Below are 21,442 nucleotides of genomic sequence, written 5' to 3' on the forward strand. Positions count from 1 at the left end.
GTCGTCTAGTCTCGTCTCGGAAGAACTCTCACTCGTCCTCGAGCGCGTCGCGTCCCCATATAGTCGTCGCGCTATTATTATTATTATTATCATCATCATTAGTAGTGTAGTAGTAATATTATCGTTACTGTTTTATTATTTTTAGTTGGCGTTTACGGTTTTAGAAAGCAACAGTCGTGCAGTTGTCGTGATGGTGGACTCCGGGCACCCGGACGAGTGCAGGTACGGTTATCGGCTTTCGTACCTATCGTGGACCGGAAAATCGTCGTAAAAACATGAAGACCGCCCGGGTCGGTCAGCGTGCCCCGAACGGATATTGCCCACGACAAGACGGAACGACCGCGACCGCGGCACCGTTCCGATAACTCTCGAGTTTCATACTAAATTCTATACGAAACCGATAATAGTGTCTATCGTTGTTCGGCGCGTAGATCACGTCGGTGCCGAAGATCAATCGGAAGTCCTAAACACATTTAAAGTAAACAAAACCGAAAGCACCAGCAGCGATGGCGTCGTTGATATCCGGTGCCATCAACAGCGCCGCTTGGACTGGGGCTGGCATGATACCCGTGTTCGTCGTCGGACTGGCGTACCTCCGGTATTCGATGTACGACCCCGAGTCGCGGGTGATAGACGTTCAGGAGGTAAATATCATATAGTTAATTTATAAACATACGTCCTGATCCCGTGACTTCGCGGTTTGAGCATTCGAAGACGCGAAGTTAATAATATTTCGTATTCTCTAGATCTGTGGGTGGTGGTGGAAACATCTGCACGGGATCATCTGCGATTAATATTGCATCCTTTTCTAACCTTATCACTATAAGGATGTGGTTCTGTGTTGGGCACAGTAACTGCATTGTCCCTTTGATAGTAGCTTGTGTACTTCTTGACCCACGCGTTAGATTTACTAGAAAATTCGACGTTTATTTATTTTCACTCGACCGCTGATAAATTGGGCATAGTATTATGGTTTATAAATGGTACGATCCACTCATCTGTCATCTTAAATTTCACTGTCCTTTTTTTCTTTAGGTTAATTTGTCATAATGATCTGTATTTATTCTTTATTATTGTCACCGTCTAGTTATCACAATAATATGCTAATTTGTGTAAATCGAAGACCAGCAGGTGGATACGTCCTACGTCCAAAAATCAAATAATTATTGTTCTCGTTGACGGACGATTTGAGGGCACCTCATTCAGATAATGTACGATAACACGTCGAAATATTGACTACAATAGATTACACCTATAGTATCATTGTTGTTACTCGTTGTTTTCTCATACCTAGTTTTTCAGATTACAATATAGTCTTTTCTATTCTTATATTATTACACACAAAACTAATAAATTTTTTTTTCAAGACTCTTTATTTTGGTATATGGGAATGAGGTTGACGTTACTATTATTGTTATCATCATTTTTTTTTTATGATCGCTTAATAACATATTATACGGATAACAATATAACTGTATCAGATTCCTTTCACTACCGTTAACCCTTTTAATTTACAGGTAGGGTTAGTTGTTTAATATATTGGATAGCGATAGTATTTAATGTTTACCGATATTAATAACTGTATGATTAGTCATCATAATATGTTCACAAACTTTTCATGTTATATACTTTATTATAGTACCTACCTATTGTTTATAAATGCTCGCCTAAAAGTATAATCCTGAAAAATATATTATGTCATTGTTATCGTAGCCATTCTTAAATTATTCAAGAGTGTTAATGTTTTCAGAACATTCTATTTTTGTTAATATATTATCAATTTTTTAATTTATCATTTTTAATAAATCCCATAATCAATCGTCTAGAAATCATATTTTAGTTTTTGTTCCGTAATACGCCCGAAAGTTGTTATTATTATATAATTATTTGCTATATTATGTATTTATGTATGGGTACTTAAGTTAATATAGCCAAGATTATTTAATATTTTCCATTTTAATAGAAACCGCCAACCGGTTACCCATCATAACTTTATGATACTTCAATAAAAATCTTGGTTACATAAGAGGATTTATTTTTATTTCAAAAAGTATAAGAAAGATAGTAAACCGTGAATAGTGATAAAGAAAACACCATAAGACGAAAAAAAATATGATTTTTTTTACGAGAATCATTTCAATCATTTGAAATGTTGACAGTTACAAGCTACTTTTGTTTATTGTTATGATCTACAATATTGTTTAGCTTGTTAACATTGGTCTTACGTGATAATATTAAATATCATATTAATATATTATAATATAATATTGATAGCCAACAGGAGAACAAGGTCGCTGATGATACTTAAGGCTTGTAAAAATAAAACACTCCAATGTTGATTTTAGTCATTAAATTTAGTTATGTGCCATAATACTTTTGAAACTCTATTTCTACTAATATTATCAAGAAATTAAAATAATATAATAATAAATATGAAAACATTTTTTTTATGTTTTGAATTTTTAAATATATTTTCAGTACCTATTTGAACATTATTTCGCCATAATATATTTGAATACTTATTGTAGACGTATATTATTAGTATCTATAAATACCTATTGGTTATATTGGTATATTTGTTATATGAAATCGACCTAAATCATAAGTTAGTGTTTTTTTATTTGTTTATTTATTTTTTTTTTAAATCAATGTTTTCTAATAAAAATAAATCCTCACGTATTAAACCAATAATAATATGATCTGAATTATCAAATAGAAAAACTCGTTTCAATAATAAAAAAAAAAAATGCAAAACATCACGAAAAATTATTTTCATGTTACCATAAATAAAAATTATAGCGTGTATTATTAATATATACACAAATCAAATGAAAAAAAAACACATACCTTTAAATGTATTATTAATGTGTTGCTTGTTTTGCTTTTTTTGAACAATAAGTATTATAGATAAATAAATAATATATTCTAGACTTATTGACCATTTATTTTTTTGAATTTCATAAATGCTGTATGTATAATAATATGGTATATCACTATGAAATAAAATTTACAATCATATAGCGTTACAAATCGATTCATATTAAATGTATAATATTACTGAAGTTAAAATAAAATGTATTCCGTAATTAAATCTAATTTCGCAAGAAAATTATACTTTTTACCTGATAAAAATTATTTGTGAACGTTCTCTATGGAATAATATGAAATTTATACATTTATACATTTTTTAAGTTATTTGGTCTTGTACTCTTAGAAATATAATATATTGAGGTAATCGTCATATTGATTTAGGTTTAGAGGGTTTTAACTGATTTAGATATGAGGATTTGTTTCGGTTTTATTTATTCTGTCGTGAAGTTTTTTTAAATTAATTTTTTATCAATGATTAATGATTATAGGTAAGTTAATTCTGTATTGCTGTGAAGCTATTTATTACGTATAAACCAATGGATTTATATATTACTTTTATTATTATTATTTATTTCATTCTAGTTTTAAGTGATTTACTCGTATAAGAAAATACACAATTGTTTCCATATTTAATAATCATTAAATCAAATAATATTTATTTGTTTATTTTTATTTAAATCATTGAAAGTTAAGACTTTAAGAGTGATCAGACAAACAAAATAATGAATTAATCAGTATAGAAATATTATTGTAGCCCATATTTACGTATAAATATGATTTTAACTTGGCGTATTATTTTTGCAATTAACTAGAAAAAGTTTAGTTGTTAGAATGATCTCTTAAATTAGTTAAGTTAAAAGGTTAATAATTAGAAAATTAATAAACTAGTTATTTTAAAAATGAATTAAAAATGAAATTGATTTACATTTTAACTTAGCTTTAATATTTTATCCAGTAACTATTTAATTACACAATACAATATATTATTAACCTTAACATTGTTATAATTTATAATATAATAATATTATAGATAAAAGGTATCGACCGTATTCTAGTCATTGTTGTTGATATTCTATTCATGAAATCGTTGATTAATATAATATGATGTTTGTAAAAATTTACAAATCACTTTCATTTTCATTCAAACAGTTCATTTTCCAAATATTTAATTAACAATTCGATTTAAGTTGATTAGGTAGTTAAAAATCAAAAAAATAATCAATGATACGAGTAAAAAAAAGAATTGTTTAATTTAAATATTTAAAAAAATAATAAAACATGTTTAATATGGAAAAACTAAAATCATTTACTGTTTGAAATTTAAGTGTAAAACCATAATATTATATTGATTTTATTTGTGTTTATACTGTAAAAATTTAAAATAAACACATCAAATAGAATCGAAATGTGGTTAAATCACCATTATTCATTGTAGTAACTACATTATAGAACTATACACTATAATATCAAGTTGTATAATATGATAGGAATTGAATTGATATAACATTCAGGTAATAAAATACTGGTTATTGAGCTAAACACGTACTTGATGATGTATGTAAATCTTTTCACGACTATGTTAGGTTTAATAAATTATGTTTATATTACCTACATAGTATATTGTAGTTCTCTACATAAAGCATATTATGGCGCATAGGTAATAACTAATAATACCGACATACTGTAGCTAAAATATTGTTTACTTTCACAGAAAGATCAGTTCATAATTTATAGTCTATTCGAATAGCTGTGTATAAGCTCGTAAAATACGATTATATGTGATGAGCGATACCTCGGTGAAGACTATACCTTAATGCGTTAAATAAAACAATTTCACATGCTGGTAATTCATATGTTAAATTAAGATTAATAACGCAATTAGCTTCTTAGTTGAAAAAAAAAAGTAAATAGTGAAATTAAAAATGTAGGAAAATTATTTTTTCTTAACGAGCTCAAGTATTTTCATGTTAATTGTTATTAAAAATACACTTCAGTATTATTGTACTCGTAGGCATACAATTTGAGAATATCGTATTTTAGATTTTAAATAAAGAACATATAATTCCATATTATATTTATTTGGACAGTCGTTATATTCTCAATCGCTTTATATGTATATATTATTTAAATTTAAATCTTTTTCTTTGATTTAGATACGATTTTAATTTCAATATTTATAATATTATATTTTTTTAATCAGCTTACTAAAACTTAGAATTATATTATTAAGTTTTTATCATTCCAATTTATTTAAACAAGTAATTTTATCCATGAACCTCATTTATATGATAAAATATTTACATATTAATTAAATAACTGCTAGCTAGTTTTACGATATTAATAGTAAATAACTTGTATGATAACACATGGCTTTTTGAATAATAATGCTCTATTGGCAGGTGTTATTGAAAATTCCATTCTGTATTATGTATTATAAATTATAATCATACGTCATATAATATTGTGATACTGTTGCGAGAAATGTTGTATTGGCAAGCAAGTAATATAACATTATAAATTCATTAATTTTAGTATCTATTTAGAAAGTTTTAAACTTAAATATAAATAAAAATGGTTTAAGGAATTTAGCAATATAAAATGAAATTTCAATATTTAAATTTATAATTATTAGGTATCAGAATTTTAAAAATAATTGAATAAATGTGTTCAAAAATCAATATGAACAATATGTTATCATTATTTACTGTTAACAGGTATACATAGAATTTAAAATATTATATTCTAACCATATGGCATAAAAAAAATTAAAAAAACATTGTGTTTAAATGTTACGCAATTGTTGTTTGAACGTCTTTTATATTATTTTCAAATATACCTATACTTTCTGTGTAATTTGATTTTAGTTGTTTTTAATGTATGGTGTATTTCGATTGTACCAAGTGACTCTTCAAGTTTCAGATGCCCTTGTCTGTCAAACTTAAACTCTCTACAACCAGATTGTTATTTCAACTGTGTTGTATATACAGAAATAGAATTCGCCCCCCGGTGGTATAGGATAATATTTAACGTTTTAAACGGACGAGTGTAAAATCTAGGACGTACAGTTTGTTATTATCCGGTTATTCGATCATTGTTCCGGTTACATTGATATTTACCTAAACGATTATCGACTGTGGAACATAACAATTGATAAAAAAAAAAAAAACGTGAGCCATAGCAGGTATCTAGTACATAAATTAGTACGATATAATCAATAGACCATGCATATAGCGACTTTTTGTAAATTCTCCACCTCTCACTAATTAATACTAATTTATACTTACGTGTTTTGCATTTTAAGCATCTTTGATATTTTTATAATGTGAATAGCTGTTCACAAAAAGGTATTCAAACAATAATATAGCGGTTGCTCAAACTTCATGATAAAATAGTTGGTAATAAAGACAAAATAATGATACGGTCGCTACAGTAGTGATGATAGTGAATACTTTTAACCGCTGACCGATGCTGTTGGAAACCGTATCGGATGTGTTGATTAACGTTTAAAAAATGTGTGTGAAAAATAACAACGATAGGAGTTTGGTAACTGCAGCCTGATTTATAAGCCGATGCGACGTGCTCGTCTTAAAAATATAAATTTATTAAATCATAATATATTATTAATACATAATCCCAAAACCTACCACATTTCCAGAGGCAGTTGCAAATAAACAAACAAAGAAATAGAAAAAAATCTTTTATTTTTTACTAATAAATATTATGCCATTTTTAATTATTTATTTTAAACATTATATCGGTTAAGTGGTGTCCTCTATTGTTAACACATTCATAGATCCTTTCCCGATAGTTTTCCATAACTGTCCGTGTTATTGCTGGTGTAATGAATAAGGCCAATTCCTGGTGATTGGCTCTTTATTAAGTGCTTGTAGCCTGTAGGAATGCGGGGAGATGGTCGTACACTGTGCCTTTAAATATCCCCAAAGAACGTAATCACAGGGTGATCACGTTAACAATTTTAAATTTAGAAATTTTGTTTAAAATCACGTTTTATTTTTGTTATTTTTTAGTTCGTTTTTATTTCGTTTTTTATTTGTTTTTATTTTTTTTGTTTGTTTCTTGCCATTACATCTACTAAAAATGGGACGTATACCACTATCCATCGATACCCTATCCACTGTTGTACCACCACAACGACTTCACACCGCGCTATTTCTAAATAAAGGAGGTTTTTTTACGGGCCCTATATATTATATATTATCATAATTCACAATCCATACAAAAATGTAAACAATCTATTAAAAAATGTTAGTTACACGTACGTTTTTTATTTCACGAGATTAGTAGTTGTCCGGGTTGGGGTCGATTTTTATTTTTCTAATCGGATTTTGAGAGGGATTCGACGAATTGTACTAGACGCATGACGTAAACATAACGATATAAACGGGCGCGAGAACTTAAAATATTAAACTGATAAACGATTTGCCGTTTCAGGTGCTGGACGAATACGATTTCATAGTGGTGGGCGCTGGCTCAGCCGGGGCCGTCGTGGCCAACAGACTGTCGGAAATGCAAAACTGGACGGTGTTGGTGTTGGAGGCCGGCGGCGACGAGACGGAGATATCGGACGTGCCGTCGTTCGTCGGCTATCTGCAGCTGTCTGACATGGACTGGCAGTACAAGACGGCACCGCCGTCCAGCGACAACCCGTACTGCTTGGCCATGGTGCACGATCGGTGCAACTGGCCCCGCGGCAAAGTTCTGGGCGGCTCGAGCGTCCTGAACGCCATGGTGTACGTGCGCGGCAACCGACGGGACTACGACCAGTGGGCCGCGGCCGGCAATCCCGGGTGGTCGTACGCGGACGTCCTGCCGTACTTCCTCAAGTCCGAGGACAACCGGAACCCGTACCTGGCCCGGACCAAGTACCACAGGCGCGGCGGTTACCTGACGGTGTCGGAGGCGCCGTGGCGGACGCCGCTCGCCACCGCGTTCGTGTCGGCCGGTGAGGAGTTGGGTTACGCGAATCGCGACATCAACGGCCAGTACCAGAACGGGTTTATGCTCACGCAGACCACCACCCGCCGGGGCAGCCGGTGCAGTACTGCCAAAGCGTTCCTCCGGCCGATCCGATTGCGGCCCAACATTCACGTGTCGCTCCGCAGTCAGGTGACCCGCGTGCATTTCTCCGGCAGCGGCGGCGGCGGCGGCGCCGGCAAGCTCCGGGCCACCGGCGTCACGTACCTGCGGGACGGCAAGCGGCGCACGGTCACCGCCCGGAAGGAAGTGATCCTGTCGGCAGGAGCCATCGGGTCGCCGCAGCTGCTCATGGTGTCCGGCGTGGGGCCGGCCGATCACCTCACCGAACTGGGCATCAAGCCGCTCGTCGACCTGAAAGTGGGACACAACCTTCAGGACCACGTGGGCCTGGGCGGGTTGACGTTCCTCATCGACGACCCGATCACGTTCAAAAAGTCCAGGTTCACCACCGCGTCCGTCGCGCTCGACTACATAATGAACGAGCGGGGCCCGCTGACGTCCAGCGGAGTCGAGGGCCTGGCGTTCGTCAACACCAAGTACGCGGAATCGTCGGGCGAGTTCCCGGACATACAGTTCCATTTCGCCCCGAGTTCCGTTAACTCGGACGGCGATCAGATCCGGAAGATCACCGGGCTCCGGGACGCCGTGTACAACACGGTGTACAAGCCGCTGGTGAACGCCGAGACTTGGACGCTGTTGCCGCTGCTGCTGCGCCCCAAGAGCTCCGGATGGGTGCGGCTCAAGACCAAGAACCCGCTGGCGCATCCGGTCATCGAGCCCAACTATTTCGCGCACAGGGACGACGTCCGGGTGCTGGTGGACGGCATCAGGATCGCGTTCAACGTGTCCAACACGGCTGCGTTCCGCAAATACAACTCCAGGCCGCTGCTGACGCCCATGCCGGGCTGCAAGAAGTTCGAGCTGTTCAGCGACGATTACTGGGAATGCGCTCTCCGGCACTTCACGTTCACCATTTACCATCCGGCGGGCACGTGCAAGATGGGCCCGGACACGGATCCCGACGCGGTGGTCGACCACCGGTTGCGCGTGCGCGGCGTCGACGGGCTCCGAGTGATCGACGCTTCGATCATGCCGAACATCGTCAGCGGCAATCCCAACGCGCCGGTCATCATGATCGGTGAGAAAGGTGCGGACATGATCAAAGAAGACTGGTCGTCGTAGTCGTCCGAGAACAGACTGTCGTCCGACGCCAATGGCGTGGCGGTGACCGTCTTCCGTTGCGTGTTTTCTTCGGCTTTTCCGATTTCGGAATGTGATTTCCATGTTTTTTTATTATTAGTATTATTATTGTTGTTATTGTTTTTGTTGTTGTTTTTGTTATTGATGTTGCTCAATCGTATTTATTTTTATTTATAATTTGTATTAAATATTTGGACTATCCATCGTCTGAATGGTTTAAATATATTATGTTCATATTATTCTCTATGCAAATACATATTATATAACGCATCTACATAATTATGTCAAGTAACTCGTGTTTAGAGAAAAATATCGTTACGTCAGAAGATTCAAACCGACAAATTACTTCACTATAGTTTTTTTATCACGTTCTATTAAACAAAAGTGCATTATTATTATCGTATGCATTACGAATAATATTTTGAAGGTGATTTATGTGCGGAAACCTTAAAGGGAAAAAAATATTTCCATTGAATAATTTAATTTCTCTCGATGTATCTATTAATTATTTAATAATTAAAATGTAATAAGATGAATTTCATACTTCAACAGTGAGATAATAATATATAATATATATTTATTATAAAATGTGAATTGTAGTAGAGAACTGATTTTCTTTTTCTCTTTAGATTATTATGAAAATATGTATATGATATAATGTGTAACTATCTGATTAAATTTAAAGTTATAACTAACAGTTATATTTATTTAAGAAATGGTGATAATAATGCTATGCAATAATAATTTATTATGTAAAGGAGTATAGAAAGTTATAGGATCAATTGGAATAATAATATTGAATTCTTGTGACTAACTATGTTTTGTACAAAAATGTGTAATATATTATTTTTATATTCTATTGTAATTACAATTTATTATAACTAAGTGTATAGAGTTTAATTTGATTAAGTATATTTTAAATATGTGTTTTTAATGGCTGTTAAATATTTAACCTGAAATTGTTTTGCATAATGTTTTATAAATAATTGAGAATCATTTTGTTTTGAAAAGTAATTCGTTTTTGTATTTAAATATAATAATAAATAAATATGTATTCCATACTCAGTTTAAAAAATGTGTTAAGCATATTAAATTGGCATTTTAAATTTGTGAAATCCGTTATTTAGATAAATTATACGTTTTATAATTAATATAAGGTTTTTTCTTGGGTTAAATTCGAACTTATTCGTTCGTATGATAATATTTTATGACTAAAATAGAACATTTTTTCTGTGTAATAATATATTATTTAATATTATCTACCTCCACTAGTGGCGGTTCGTTACAGAAAGCGCACGAGCTTTGCTAAGAAATAATACTTATAATATTTAAACGAAATTATTTAATTATTTATTGTTATTATAACAAGCAAGAGATTAACTAATGAAGTCGTGTAAACGAATTTTAGGCGTCGTCAATTAATGGACATATGCAATATAGATTGAAGTAATCAAGTGAACCTGTTGATTTAAGTATAGTGAAGTATAGAAATTTTCAGCAACGAAACATATACTATATTTACTATAGTAAATAATTTACGTTAAAATATTAGATTTTCTTAGTTTGATACAATGGCGTAGTTTAATATAATATTCCTATTTATTAGAAATATTTCTACTGGTTATCAAATAAAATGTTATCAATAATTAACAAATTGTTCGTTTAGCCCTTATAATCTATAGTTATTTCATCATATATATGGACTAAAGGTGAATACGAAACGTCTATAATATAATTCTTAATAAATATTTCAAAACAGTGGTGTATTAATATTGTTATTAACTGTGATATCCAGTGTGTCCATAACCTACATTATTGTAACTTGTAGACAATAAACAAATCGTATGATCGTTTTATATTGTACGCGAAGTCAATGAGTGGACTAACGTAATAATATTATACAATAAATCATTGAATTTTAAATCGATTGTGGTGTTTCAAAAACTGGACAAATACGATTTCATTGTTGTTGACGTGTGTGTGCACGGTAGCGGTTAAAACCTTATTAAAGAACCTAAGCGAGACAAAAGGAGGAGCTGGTACTAAAGCAAAAGTGCAAGTCATAATGCAACTACTGTCCAGTGACTACCAGTTTATGGCTTATAACCAGTGAAACTGAGCCAACGACCAAAGTGTAAACGCATTTTCGTTTTTTTTTCAAGTCCAAGAACAACAGAAACTCGGACTGAGCGCGGTGCTCGTGGTGGTTACCTGACCGTGTCGGAGGACGCGTAACGGACACCAATGGGCAGAACAGGATGGTGATCGTGAAATCCATTACGCACTAACTATGCAACGCGGCAAAGGCGTTTTTGCTGATAGCAATCCGATATTCGCGTGCCGCACCACAGCCTAGCTATGTTGACCTGGATACATTTTTTCCGGTCGTTACAGCTGTTGATGATGTCTGTGTCGGGCCGGCCGATCCCACTGATCGAGCTGGGTGACTAAGACAAATACTGCAGAGTGTAACCCTGGCATTACTCATCGATGACCCGATCACGGTCAAAACGTTCCGGTACACCACTGCAGTCCTTATTTTTCGTAAATTTTGCTACTACACACTTAACCGTTTTTTTTGTTTAGCATATCTAGGAAAACTAATCATCAATATCAAATTATTTTGTGTAACTCTAAATTTAAAATGTGGCTGGTGGGAAATTTTATTTTATGGATGATATAGAGTGAATTTAATGAAAGGTTATAGGCACTTCTAAAAAATCCTTAAAATAAGTCTTGGTTCGGCGTGACTAACACAGTCACTTACCGTAATTAAATCTCTTAACGCTATAAGCGTTAAAAACTCGCTGGGGAGCAAGAAGTTAGAACCATACTGTAATGGATCACTATTGTGATCAGGTTCTTCAGATCCATTATTTTCTGCCAGAATGTATCCTGTCCCTCACACAGAAATCGACCACCGAATGCGTCGAGTGGTGGCATTGGTGTACTTGTCGTCCGTCATTATGATCGGTGCTGTCATGGTGAATAAGGAATGTTTATCTTCGTGTTCATCGGCTGCAAGATGGCAATGTCTGTTGGCTCGTGTTTTATTCTAATTCTTTAGATTTAGAAGTGTGACTACAATGAGTTTTGTTGATATTTTTTTTATGTTTAATTGTATTAAATTTAAATTAATTTAAATATCTTGAAAATGACATTGTGCTTATAACATAGTTATATATAAAAGTCACAAGTCCCCATGAACAATATTTTTGAATTACATTATTTAAAAAATAACTATGTCAACTCATTATTGAAAACATATATAATACACAAGGTTAAAACGTATAAACCGTGAAATATAAGTTAAACTTGATATTTATTTATTCATTTAACCTTTTTATCACACCAAAAAAATATTCAATTGTTTTATTATAATAATTATGTAGAATAATATAAACACTTGAAAAAACATATTTTTAAATTGTTGGAAATTTGTTATGGTACACACAGACCTTGGTGTATTTTTGTCTGTTTATATAAATAATGTATTATAATAGATGTCGTGTGTCTGAAACCTGTATCGCTAGAAATTTAAATAATTATTGTATTATTGAAAACACAAGTACCAAAACAAACGACGACCTTGCACATCCTAACAATACTTAAAAAGCAAACTACAGTAAGTTTTGCACATAATACAAAAAAGTATATAGTGCATCACGTATGGAGAGAGTGCAATGAGTGCATTGTAATTGTGTTATCAAACTATGTAATAAGTACACATAACATGTAAATGCATTATGCATTGTGCATTTTGTATATACCTAACACTCGTGGTTTTAATAATACAATAGAATATAATGTTGTACACACACGCATTTCGTAGTAATTCGTATACCCTAATTATGTTTCGTACACGAGTTTAAGTATTGTTGCCGTCGTCGTTGTTGTCATTATTTTCCCCCTTACTGTTTATTGAGATTAAGTGGTTTTTACTCGCAGACCGGCATGTGCGCGGTGCATCGTCCGTCATCGACTTTCTAAAGAAAAAAGTAACTGCTACCGCCTTCGCCTCACTCGAACGGTCGCACACCGCGTGGCGTCGACATATTGTTACACTTCGACGACGAACCGACAATAATAATAATAATAATGATAAAAGGTGACGATAATAATAATTATTGTTCCATTACGATAAATAGGTACCTACTGGCCACTATAATAGTATGTGTGAGAACACCTACAAGGAGAGATTTTTAAAACAACCTGACTCTAATAAGGAAAATATAGTAAAGTAATTTAACTAAGAAGTAAAGGAAAACGAATGATTGAATATTAAGTTGAAAATTATTTAGCATCCATTGGACATATTATTTTGTAGTTGAATGACCGGCATTGCTATTCATTGGTATAATATGTCATAGACAACCTTACTGATGGTATACCTATTAATCTTTTGTCTTCGAGTTATCTCGATGCGATACTAATAAGAGGCGCACTCGCCACACTCGTAATATTAAGCGGTGTAGGTGCTCGTAATAGATGTGCTGCAGTAATGTTCGCGCAGAGTCTATGACGTAATGACTATTATAATAAATTATAATTACGATCGAACTATCCAAGATCTGGCCATTAACGAGTTAGTAAATCAAAATTAAATCGATTTTAACTTTCTAACTTAGTAACTTACTATTGGTTTTTATTTAATTTTTTTTTTATTGTATGAGTACGACTTATACGAGTATAAATAAAAGGTAAATTTTAAAATTAATTTTTCGTTGAGTTAAATGGTTAAGTTATCAAGAAATTATTATCTTAAATTTGTGAAAACACTGATATTTAAAAAAAATATATTATAATTATCTAATACCTTGTTAGAAAGTTAATTTTATTTATTTGTATTGAAACACTCAGTTCTGTTAATTTATTATTCACTTATTATATCATATTATTCAGTATCTGACCAATGAGCCACTATCAATCTAAGTAACATGAAGTAACCATGCAGACCTAGGTTAACAAGTGAAATAATTAATTCTCTAATAAACTATTTTATCTATTTACCCAAGAAATTTGATATGTGAACCAAATTACTGTTTAAACATATGGCTCACTCTTAATTATTTACATTATTTTTTAAGTTCCTATTAATTTTTAAGATCATTCGTTTAATTTTGTATAGTAAGTAAATTATTCTATTACAAGAACAGGGCGCGAGTGCTCGCGTGGTTTGGCACATACCTACGTGACCGGGATCAGTATATTGTGACGTATGTCTGCGTGGCCCACGCCCGACATCATATATATTTATGCGTAGTACAATATATAATATTACGTTATGTTACCCAACGAAATGGCCGCATAAATTATTATTCTCATTATGATATTATTTTGCCATCCGGTTTTAGAAAGTCGGAAAGTTCGTCACGTGGCAAACGTTTTTGCAACGTTTGCCACTACTATATACGAGCACATCATCACTTATGGGGTAATATCGTAATTATGTCAATTACCTTCAGTGGTGAACTGGTAAATAACCGATTACCCGATCGATATTTGTCATCGTTCGTGTGAAATTATGATCGATATTGTAAATTGTAGTTTATGACAGTGTGCACGACCGCTTGCGATTTAATAACACGACCGCGCCTCCGCAGCGGGAGAAAACCATTTATGCCAAAATATTAATATTAGTGGAAACTCCCTGGTGATAATCGAACTTGTGATCTGTATGCAAACGATGAATCCAAAAGACGAAAACCATCAAAACAAAAACAGTTGTTATATATTCAATTAAAAATGATATTGTAATAACTGTACGTAAATCTAACTTAAAAGTTTTCCCTAAAAGTGCTCTTTATAGAATTTTTCCGGTAAATTTTTGGTTCGGTGTATCTATTTTGAACGCCGGAATGGAGATAAATTTATAAATAATTTAATTTTAAAACTCATAGCTCATAATATATCTGTATGATAATGATAAAAATTATCTTTGATGGTTGTGTGGCCTATAAGAAGCTTTAATTTTACTTTTTTATTCAGACATGATATTATATTGTTAAAATTTGTAAAGAAAAAAATATTATCAAATCTTCTAGCTAAATAGCTTATTAAGAGTAATTTCCTAATTTAACAGCGGCCTGAGGTTTTCTCACACCTCCTGTAGCTGCAGATATGATTGATAAACCTAGTGAGCACATCCCCGAAACCATTGTCATTGACTACAGCTGATTATATTATTTCTTTTTAATTGGTTAGGACCTCGCGGGGGGTTTGAATAATATATACTTTTTACACTTGCGAATTGCAATTAGCCATTTGAGTGGTTAAGTATGCAACTTAAAATACGTGTTTGATGGTTTGTGTATCTACGATGGACCCCTTCGACTGTTCGAAACGCTGCTAAATATTAATTCTACAACCGTAATAGTTTTTTTGTGAACCGCTTACTGAATTCTATCTGGATAATGAGTTCTTTAATTAGATATATTATAATTTACAATACGTGAATTGATTACAAGGTACCTAAAGACAATATTAGAATTGTGCATAATAATAATTCACACAACGTCATGATCAATTGGATTAACGAAGAGTGAATGACAGATTAAACGGTTAGCGTCGTCGTGCGTTGTGCTCATAAGCAAACCGAAACAATAATAATACGAATGTAAAATAGTATGTATTTATTTATATGGCTGGCAGCGGTATATAAAACATGATCAAAACAATTGGATTTTAATGAATAACATCTTATTGTGTGCGCATAACAGGCATGTATTATTGTACATATCATATTGGACATTTTTAATTGGACAATATGAGTTATGATCGTGACTGAAGTCTCATCGTATCGAGCCATATTTTACATACAAACTCGTGAACATGGAAAACGTGAAACAATATTACACAAGTTTGGATAACTACATCATTATAATGCATTATTCATCACCGTGTGGTTATATTGGAGTAATATTTTCATGATATAGTTATTTCTTTATTTATATTTAAATAAAGTTATTTAAAATGATTTTAAGTTGATTTTATTTGTAATTTATCTTTTGTAAATAAATAAGTTAAATGGATACTGAGCAGTCCGCTCCGTCAATAAAAATACGAAAAATTGCATATTCATTCAATTTTATTGTCAATATATATTTTACGACTAGTATAATAATACTTTAGCATGTCTGTAGAAATATGAATGTAATATTCAATATATTATTATGTTTAAGAAAATATACATATATTTCTTTAAAAATAATTTTAAATTATTACTTACTATATAATATTATTGCAGACGTAATAAATTAAAAATAATGATGATTAATTTAATTACTCACTAGTCATTGTCTTAAAGACTTAAACTAACTATACGACCTATGTGGTTATAATATGTTTAAAAACGTTACGTGATGGTTAATACCATTATCATTTATTATACAATAACCAAATGTATAAATTAAAAATACGCACGAACTTCTTTACTTGGACTATTTTTCAATTATTGCAATCACCGCATAATATTATGACTATTATACGCTTACGACTTATGACAGTTGATTGACGCTTATAAAAACAAAACAAAAACATTGTACCAACTCAAGTCGTAATTCATTTCATCGTATGTTTAGAATCGGAGAAAATCACAACAGTAGAGAATGAATCATGAATAGCAGATAACTGAATATCATACTAAAACATTCTATTTAGATCTTAGCCTGTATAATTATATACGTACGCAGTCAACTGTTATTTGACTTGAATTTCGCACGAATAGTCTACGTGACGGAAGCCATGCGAGCCATCGTTGGTCTACAATCGGACAACTGCATGTAGTATTCATATCGTGTTCACGTGTTGTTAGGTATTTATTTTTTTTTATATAGAATCGCGGTATTTTATGAGAGACCATAACATAAATATTCATGCTTGTACCCTAACAGGCGATCAACTAATACTCTATTGATCATCTACTCTGTGATTTAAGTGATAGCTCACATAATTACATTATTACGATTAGTTTCACAAAAACGTCTGGCGGACGTGATGATGTCTCCGATAATACGGAGAACGACGGACGTTAAGCAGTACGTGTATCATAATAACATACGAACTAGTCGGCACTTGGGTTCGGTATCGTGGAATACAGGCCCTTGGGCTGGCCCACCAACGTCCAACGCGCGCGCGCGTTCTTTGACTCGACCGTAGTAATAAATATTAGGTAAATATCAATTATTACCGTGTTTTCTCTTTAAATAATACTGCGGCGTTTCGATAAATATTTACCGATATAATATGACGCTGCGTATTCAAAAATTATAATACAGGTCCATTGAAGTTGCTTATACGCGTGTACATTTAAATAGGTGCCCATTATAGGTTTGTCATAACACTTATTACTGTAGTTGAAAGTCTGCACATCCAGCAGTGACATATTATAATATGAAACTTTTATGATTATAATAATATTTTGTAGAGATAATATTATGATATAATATAATATAATCTATTGTATACATAATTATCAGTAAAATATACTAATACAGTAAATTCGTACTATGTGGTTCATTGTTATTTCGAAACATTGAAATCTCCTTGAAACTATAACTACACTTAACAGCGTTTTGATCTCGATAACTCGAAATAAAATTAATGGTTTTTCGTTATTTCGAATACACAAATAATATTTTTATTACGGTAAGAACAAAAAATTAAGGAGTACATTCAGTATAGTGTATATGATTTCACGCGTTTGTAGTCAATATTTGCACTCGTTCGTATACAATATAGCGAAATGAAAAATAAGCGTAAATTGAAGTATGTCCTTCCAATTAATTTTTACATGCTTACAAAAACAAAAGTAAATATTAAACAAACTTAAACGATAGATTTAAAAAAATAATAATTTATTCATTATTGTAGTTTATTGATATATTTGTAGTATTAGTACTTAAAGTATTCAAATTATTTACCAATTTTTTAAAGAATTTTAATAAAACTCGATATCTCGAGCTTTTCTCTGTTCTCCTTGAGATTCTAAAACATAGTTTCTTACTATATTTTCAACGTGTTTCTGATTAGCAATAATTTTTTGGGGGTCTAGTGGTTTGACAGGTGTATATATAACTATACCTCATCTAGACAATAGTATTTTTGAAAAAAATTTCCGAAATGCGTCATTATATTTTTACTTCATGACTCTTTCAAATTTATAAAAAAAAAAACTAAAACATTGACAAATTTCAAATATCTATAAATAAGTCTATAACATACTCGAAAATAGTCAAAATTTTGTACACTTACATTAATATGCAGGAAAATATCAATTATTGAGCAAAAATTCGTTTTTTCGACTACTTTTTGTGAATATTAAAAAACACACATGCACACATTATTATAGAATTAATACATTAATCGCTCTGCTCTAATGTTTAGATTAACTTATAATAAGCCATCTATTATATTTAAATAAACACATAATATTATTATCAATGTGCTTATAATAATTACAACTAGAGAATATTATTAAATAGTAGTATTGTTATTTTTATATAATATTGAAATAAAAATTATATTTTTTGAACAAACGCCGTAGAATCTGCAATTTAAATTACATATAAATAAAAACATAGCACGCGTCACGCCTGAAAAATAAATAAATACAATCGTAGTTTAAAAAAAACAATTTAACATTGAAAACAAATTTAAAAAGTATGTGTTTTTATAAACGATTGAACATATTATGGTATGTAATTATAAATCATTCCACCCGTATTAAAATAATTGTAGTGATGTTGTAGTAACTTCAACGACATCATAAAATACAATTGTCTATAGTTTTCACTGCATAACACTGTGAATGATTATAGGTATAAGGACATAAGGTACATAAGAATTGCTTAATAGGTAGTAAGTATCTAATTTGATGATATCATAGAATAGGCATGATGGACGGTGGTATATCATTTTTATTTGAATATATTATAATATAAATTTATATTTTATATCCGTGTGCATTTATCGACTATTATAATATATAAAAATAATAAATTGTATGCACAGACAGTTATGTTTATCTGTCCACCAATTTGGTAACTGAAAATATAGAGTTTAACAGTTTAACATAAAATGGTTTTGTAAATAATTGTCCTTGGTCTACTAAAAAATATCATATGAAAAACAATTTGTTATTGAAATATATTTTGTCTACAAATTAAAATAATAATCTAAACAAATTAACTTATTATCAAGACAAAATAATAAACCTTGAATTAATCAAAATAAATATTGAATACAAAATATGTTCCATTTAAAGTTATGTAAAATAACACAGGTAATAGGCATAATGTAATTACATGTACGTTGTACTTACAATACATTAATATTTTATATATATTGTTTAACAATAAAATAAAGCATGAAATTACATCATCAAATTATAACAACGTAGGCCGTAGTACTGTGATACAAGTATAGATTGTGAGTATAGATAACAAATTTAATGTTTTAAATTATAATTATAGGTACATTTAAAATACGATTTATTGTATAGTGTTTAATTATTTGAGATTTTTCAAATCAGATTATTATAATAATTCTAGATAACTTTGGTATTTAATATTTATATTAAGATTATGTTTTAAAATGGATATACATTGATACAGAGATCTCCGATTATGTTTTTATTTGTTACTTGTAATATTATTTACGTTAATTAATTTAATTATTCACATTGTTCATTAGAAATTGCAATTAAAGATTTGATATGAGTTGACTAAATTATCAAATAATTAATTTAGCTAAATTAGTTGTTGATACTATTTCAATATTTAAAATAATTATTATTTTTATATAGGTAAGTTTTAAAAGAATAGAATGCTATCAATTTTCAGATTTTTTTTCGATTTATACATCGTCTTGATAATGTAATACAGTAGATTCTCGTTATGTCGAATCTCAAAGAGAACAGGGAACAGTTACCGAGATATTAAGGAACCGAGAACTTAAAGATATCAAGTTTTATTAAAATTCTTAAAAAAAATTGAAAATATTAGTAAATAATTTGAATGCTTAAAATGTAAAATTTGAATAGGTACTAAAGTACTCGTGTTAATACTACATATACATATCAATAAACTGCAATAATGAATAAATTAATTTTTGTTTTAAAAATCTGTTATTAAAGCTTGTAATATTACTTTAGTTTTTGTAAGCATGTACAAATTAACTGTAAGGACATTTTTTATATTTTTTTATTGATCATATAAGCTCGGAAACTATGATCATTAGTTACAATTTAAATTGGGCTGAAGTATTTACTGCAGTTTTTACAAATATATATTTTTTAATAGTACAATATTAATGAAAAGTATGGTTACATTTTATACAAAACTAGTTTACATATTACTGTTAGATTACCTTTCGAAGACCTCTGGATTTTAAAAATTGTATCATCTTAGTATTCTCTTCGGTTTTGGATCCCAATTGTAAGAACATTTAATTTACGCTTATTTTTAATTTCAGTTTAATATTCAGTATATTGTATACGAAGACTACAAATATTGACTACAAACGCGTGAAATCATAATTACTGTACTGAATGTAGGTACTGCTTAATTTTTGTTTTTATCGTAATAAAAACGTTATTTGTGTATTCGAGATAACGAAATACGATTAATTTTATTTCGAGTTATCGAGAGCAAAACGCTAAGTGTAATCGTAGTTTAAAGGAGATGTCAATGTAGTTCAAGATAGTGAAGTTCGACAAAATAAGAATCTACTGTATTAAGTAAAAGACGAATTTTTGTTGTACCAGAAAATTTAAAACACTATAGATAGCACCAGATATGTTTTAATAATAATTAATAAGTATATTTTTATCAACTATTTAGTAGGAAATACTGGAAATATTCAGAAACTACGGGAGAACAAAAGAAAGTGAACGTCGAGTAAAACAAACAATATTTATTGATTTACAATTCTTCATCAAATACAATAATTAAAATACACTTGTTGGTTAATAGTTTTTAAATACATTTTTTTCGGCACTTTTTAGCTGGTTCTATCTACTTTTATGAATTATTATTTGTTCGTGTTTTATTTTAATGAGTTTTGAGTGCTTTCATTGTATCATAATATTATTGTAATAATTATAATATGATCTAAACACCTCGACAATCAACAATGGTCAGTAAAGTACTTGTACTGTAGTATCGTGACTCATTTTTCTTAAATAAAAATGTATTCGATAATTCACGAAGCGAACTTATTCGTATGTTTATTATAGAATATTGCACTTATGAGGTAAAAGAAAAAAAATAGCTAACCATAAAAAACCCTAAAGCAGGACAGAATACGTACATTTTAGTGATTGATTAGTAATAAACGTAATTAGGATTCATACAAATTATGCGCTGATGTAAAC

At 31.2% G+C, this 21,442-nt stretch overlaps 1 protein-coding gene across 1 annotated transcript; it reads left to right on the top strand.

Moving 5' to 3' along the window:
* The first annotated feature begins 25 nt into the window (after window positions 1-25).
* Window positions 26-9,642, top strand: LOC113551266 (glucose dehydrogenase [FAD, quinone]). Its single transcript, XM_026953411.1, has 2 exons — window positions 26-644; window positions 7,324-9,642. Exons 1-2 carry the CDS (start codon window positions 507-509, stop codon window positions 9,049-9,051), a joined length of 1,866 nt encoding a protein of 621 aa, XP_026809212.1. The 5' UTR covers window positions 26-506; the 3' UTR covers window positions 9,052-9,642.
* Window positions 9,643-21,442: the final 11,800 nt, after the last annotated feature.

Source organism: Rhopalosiphum maidis, chromosome 2 (assembly GCF_003676215.2).
Source record: "Rhopalosiphum maidis isolate BTI-1 chromosome 2, ASM367621v3, whole genome shotgun sequence".
Lineage (NCBI taxonomy): Eukaryota > Metazoa > Arthropoda > Insecta > Hemiptera > Aphididae > Rhopalosiphum > Rhopalosiphum maidis.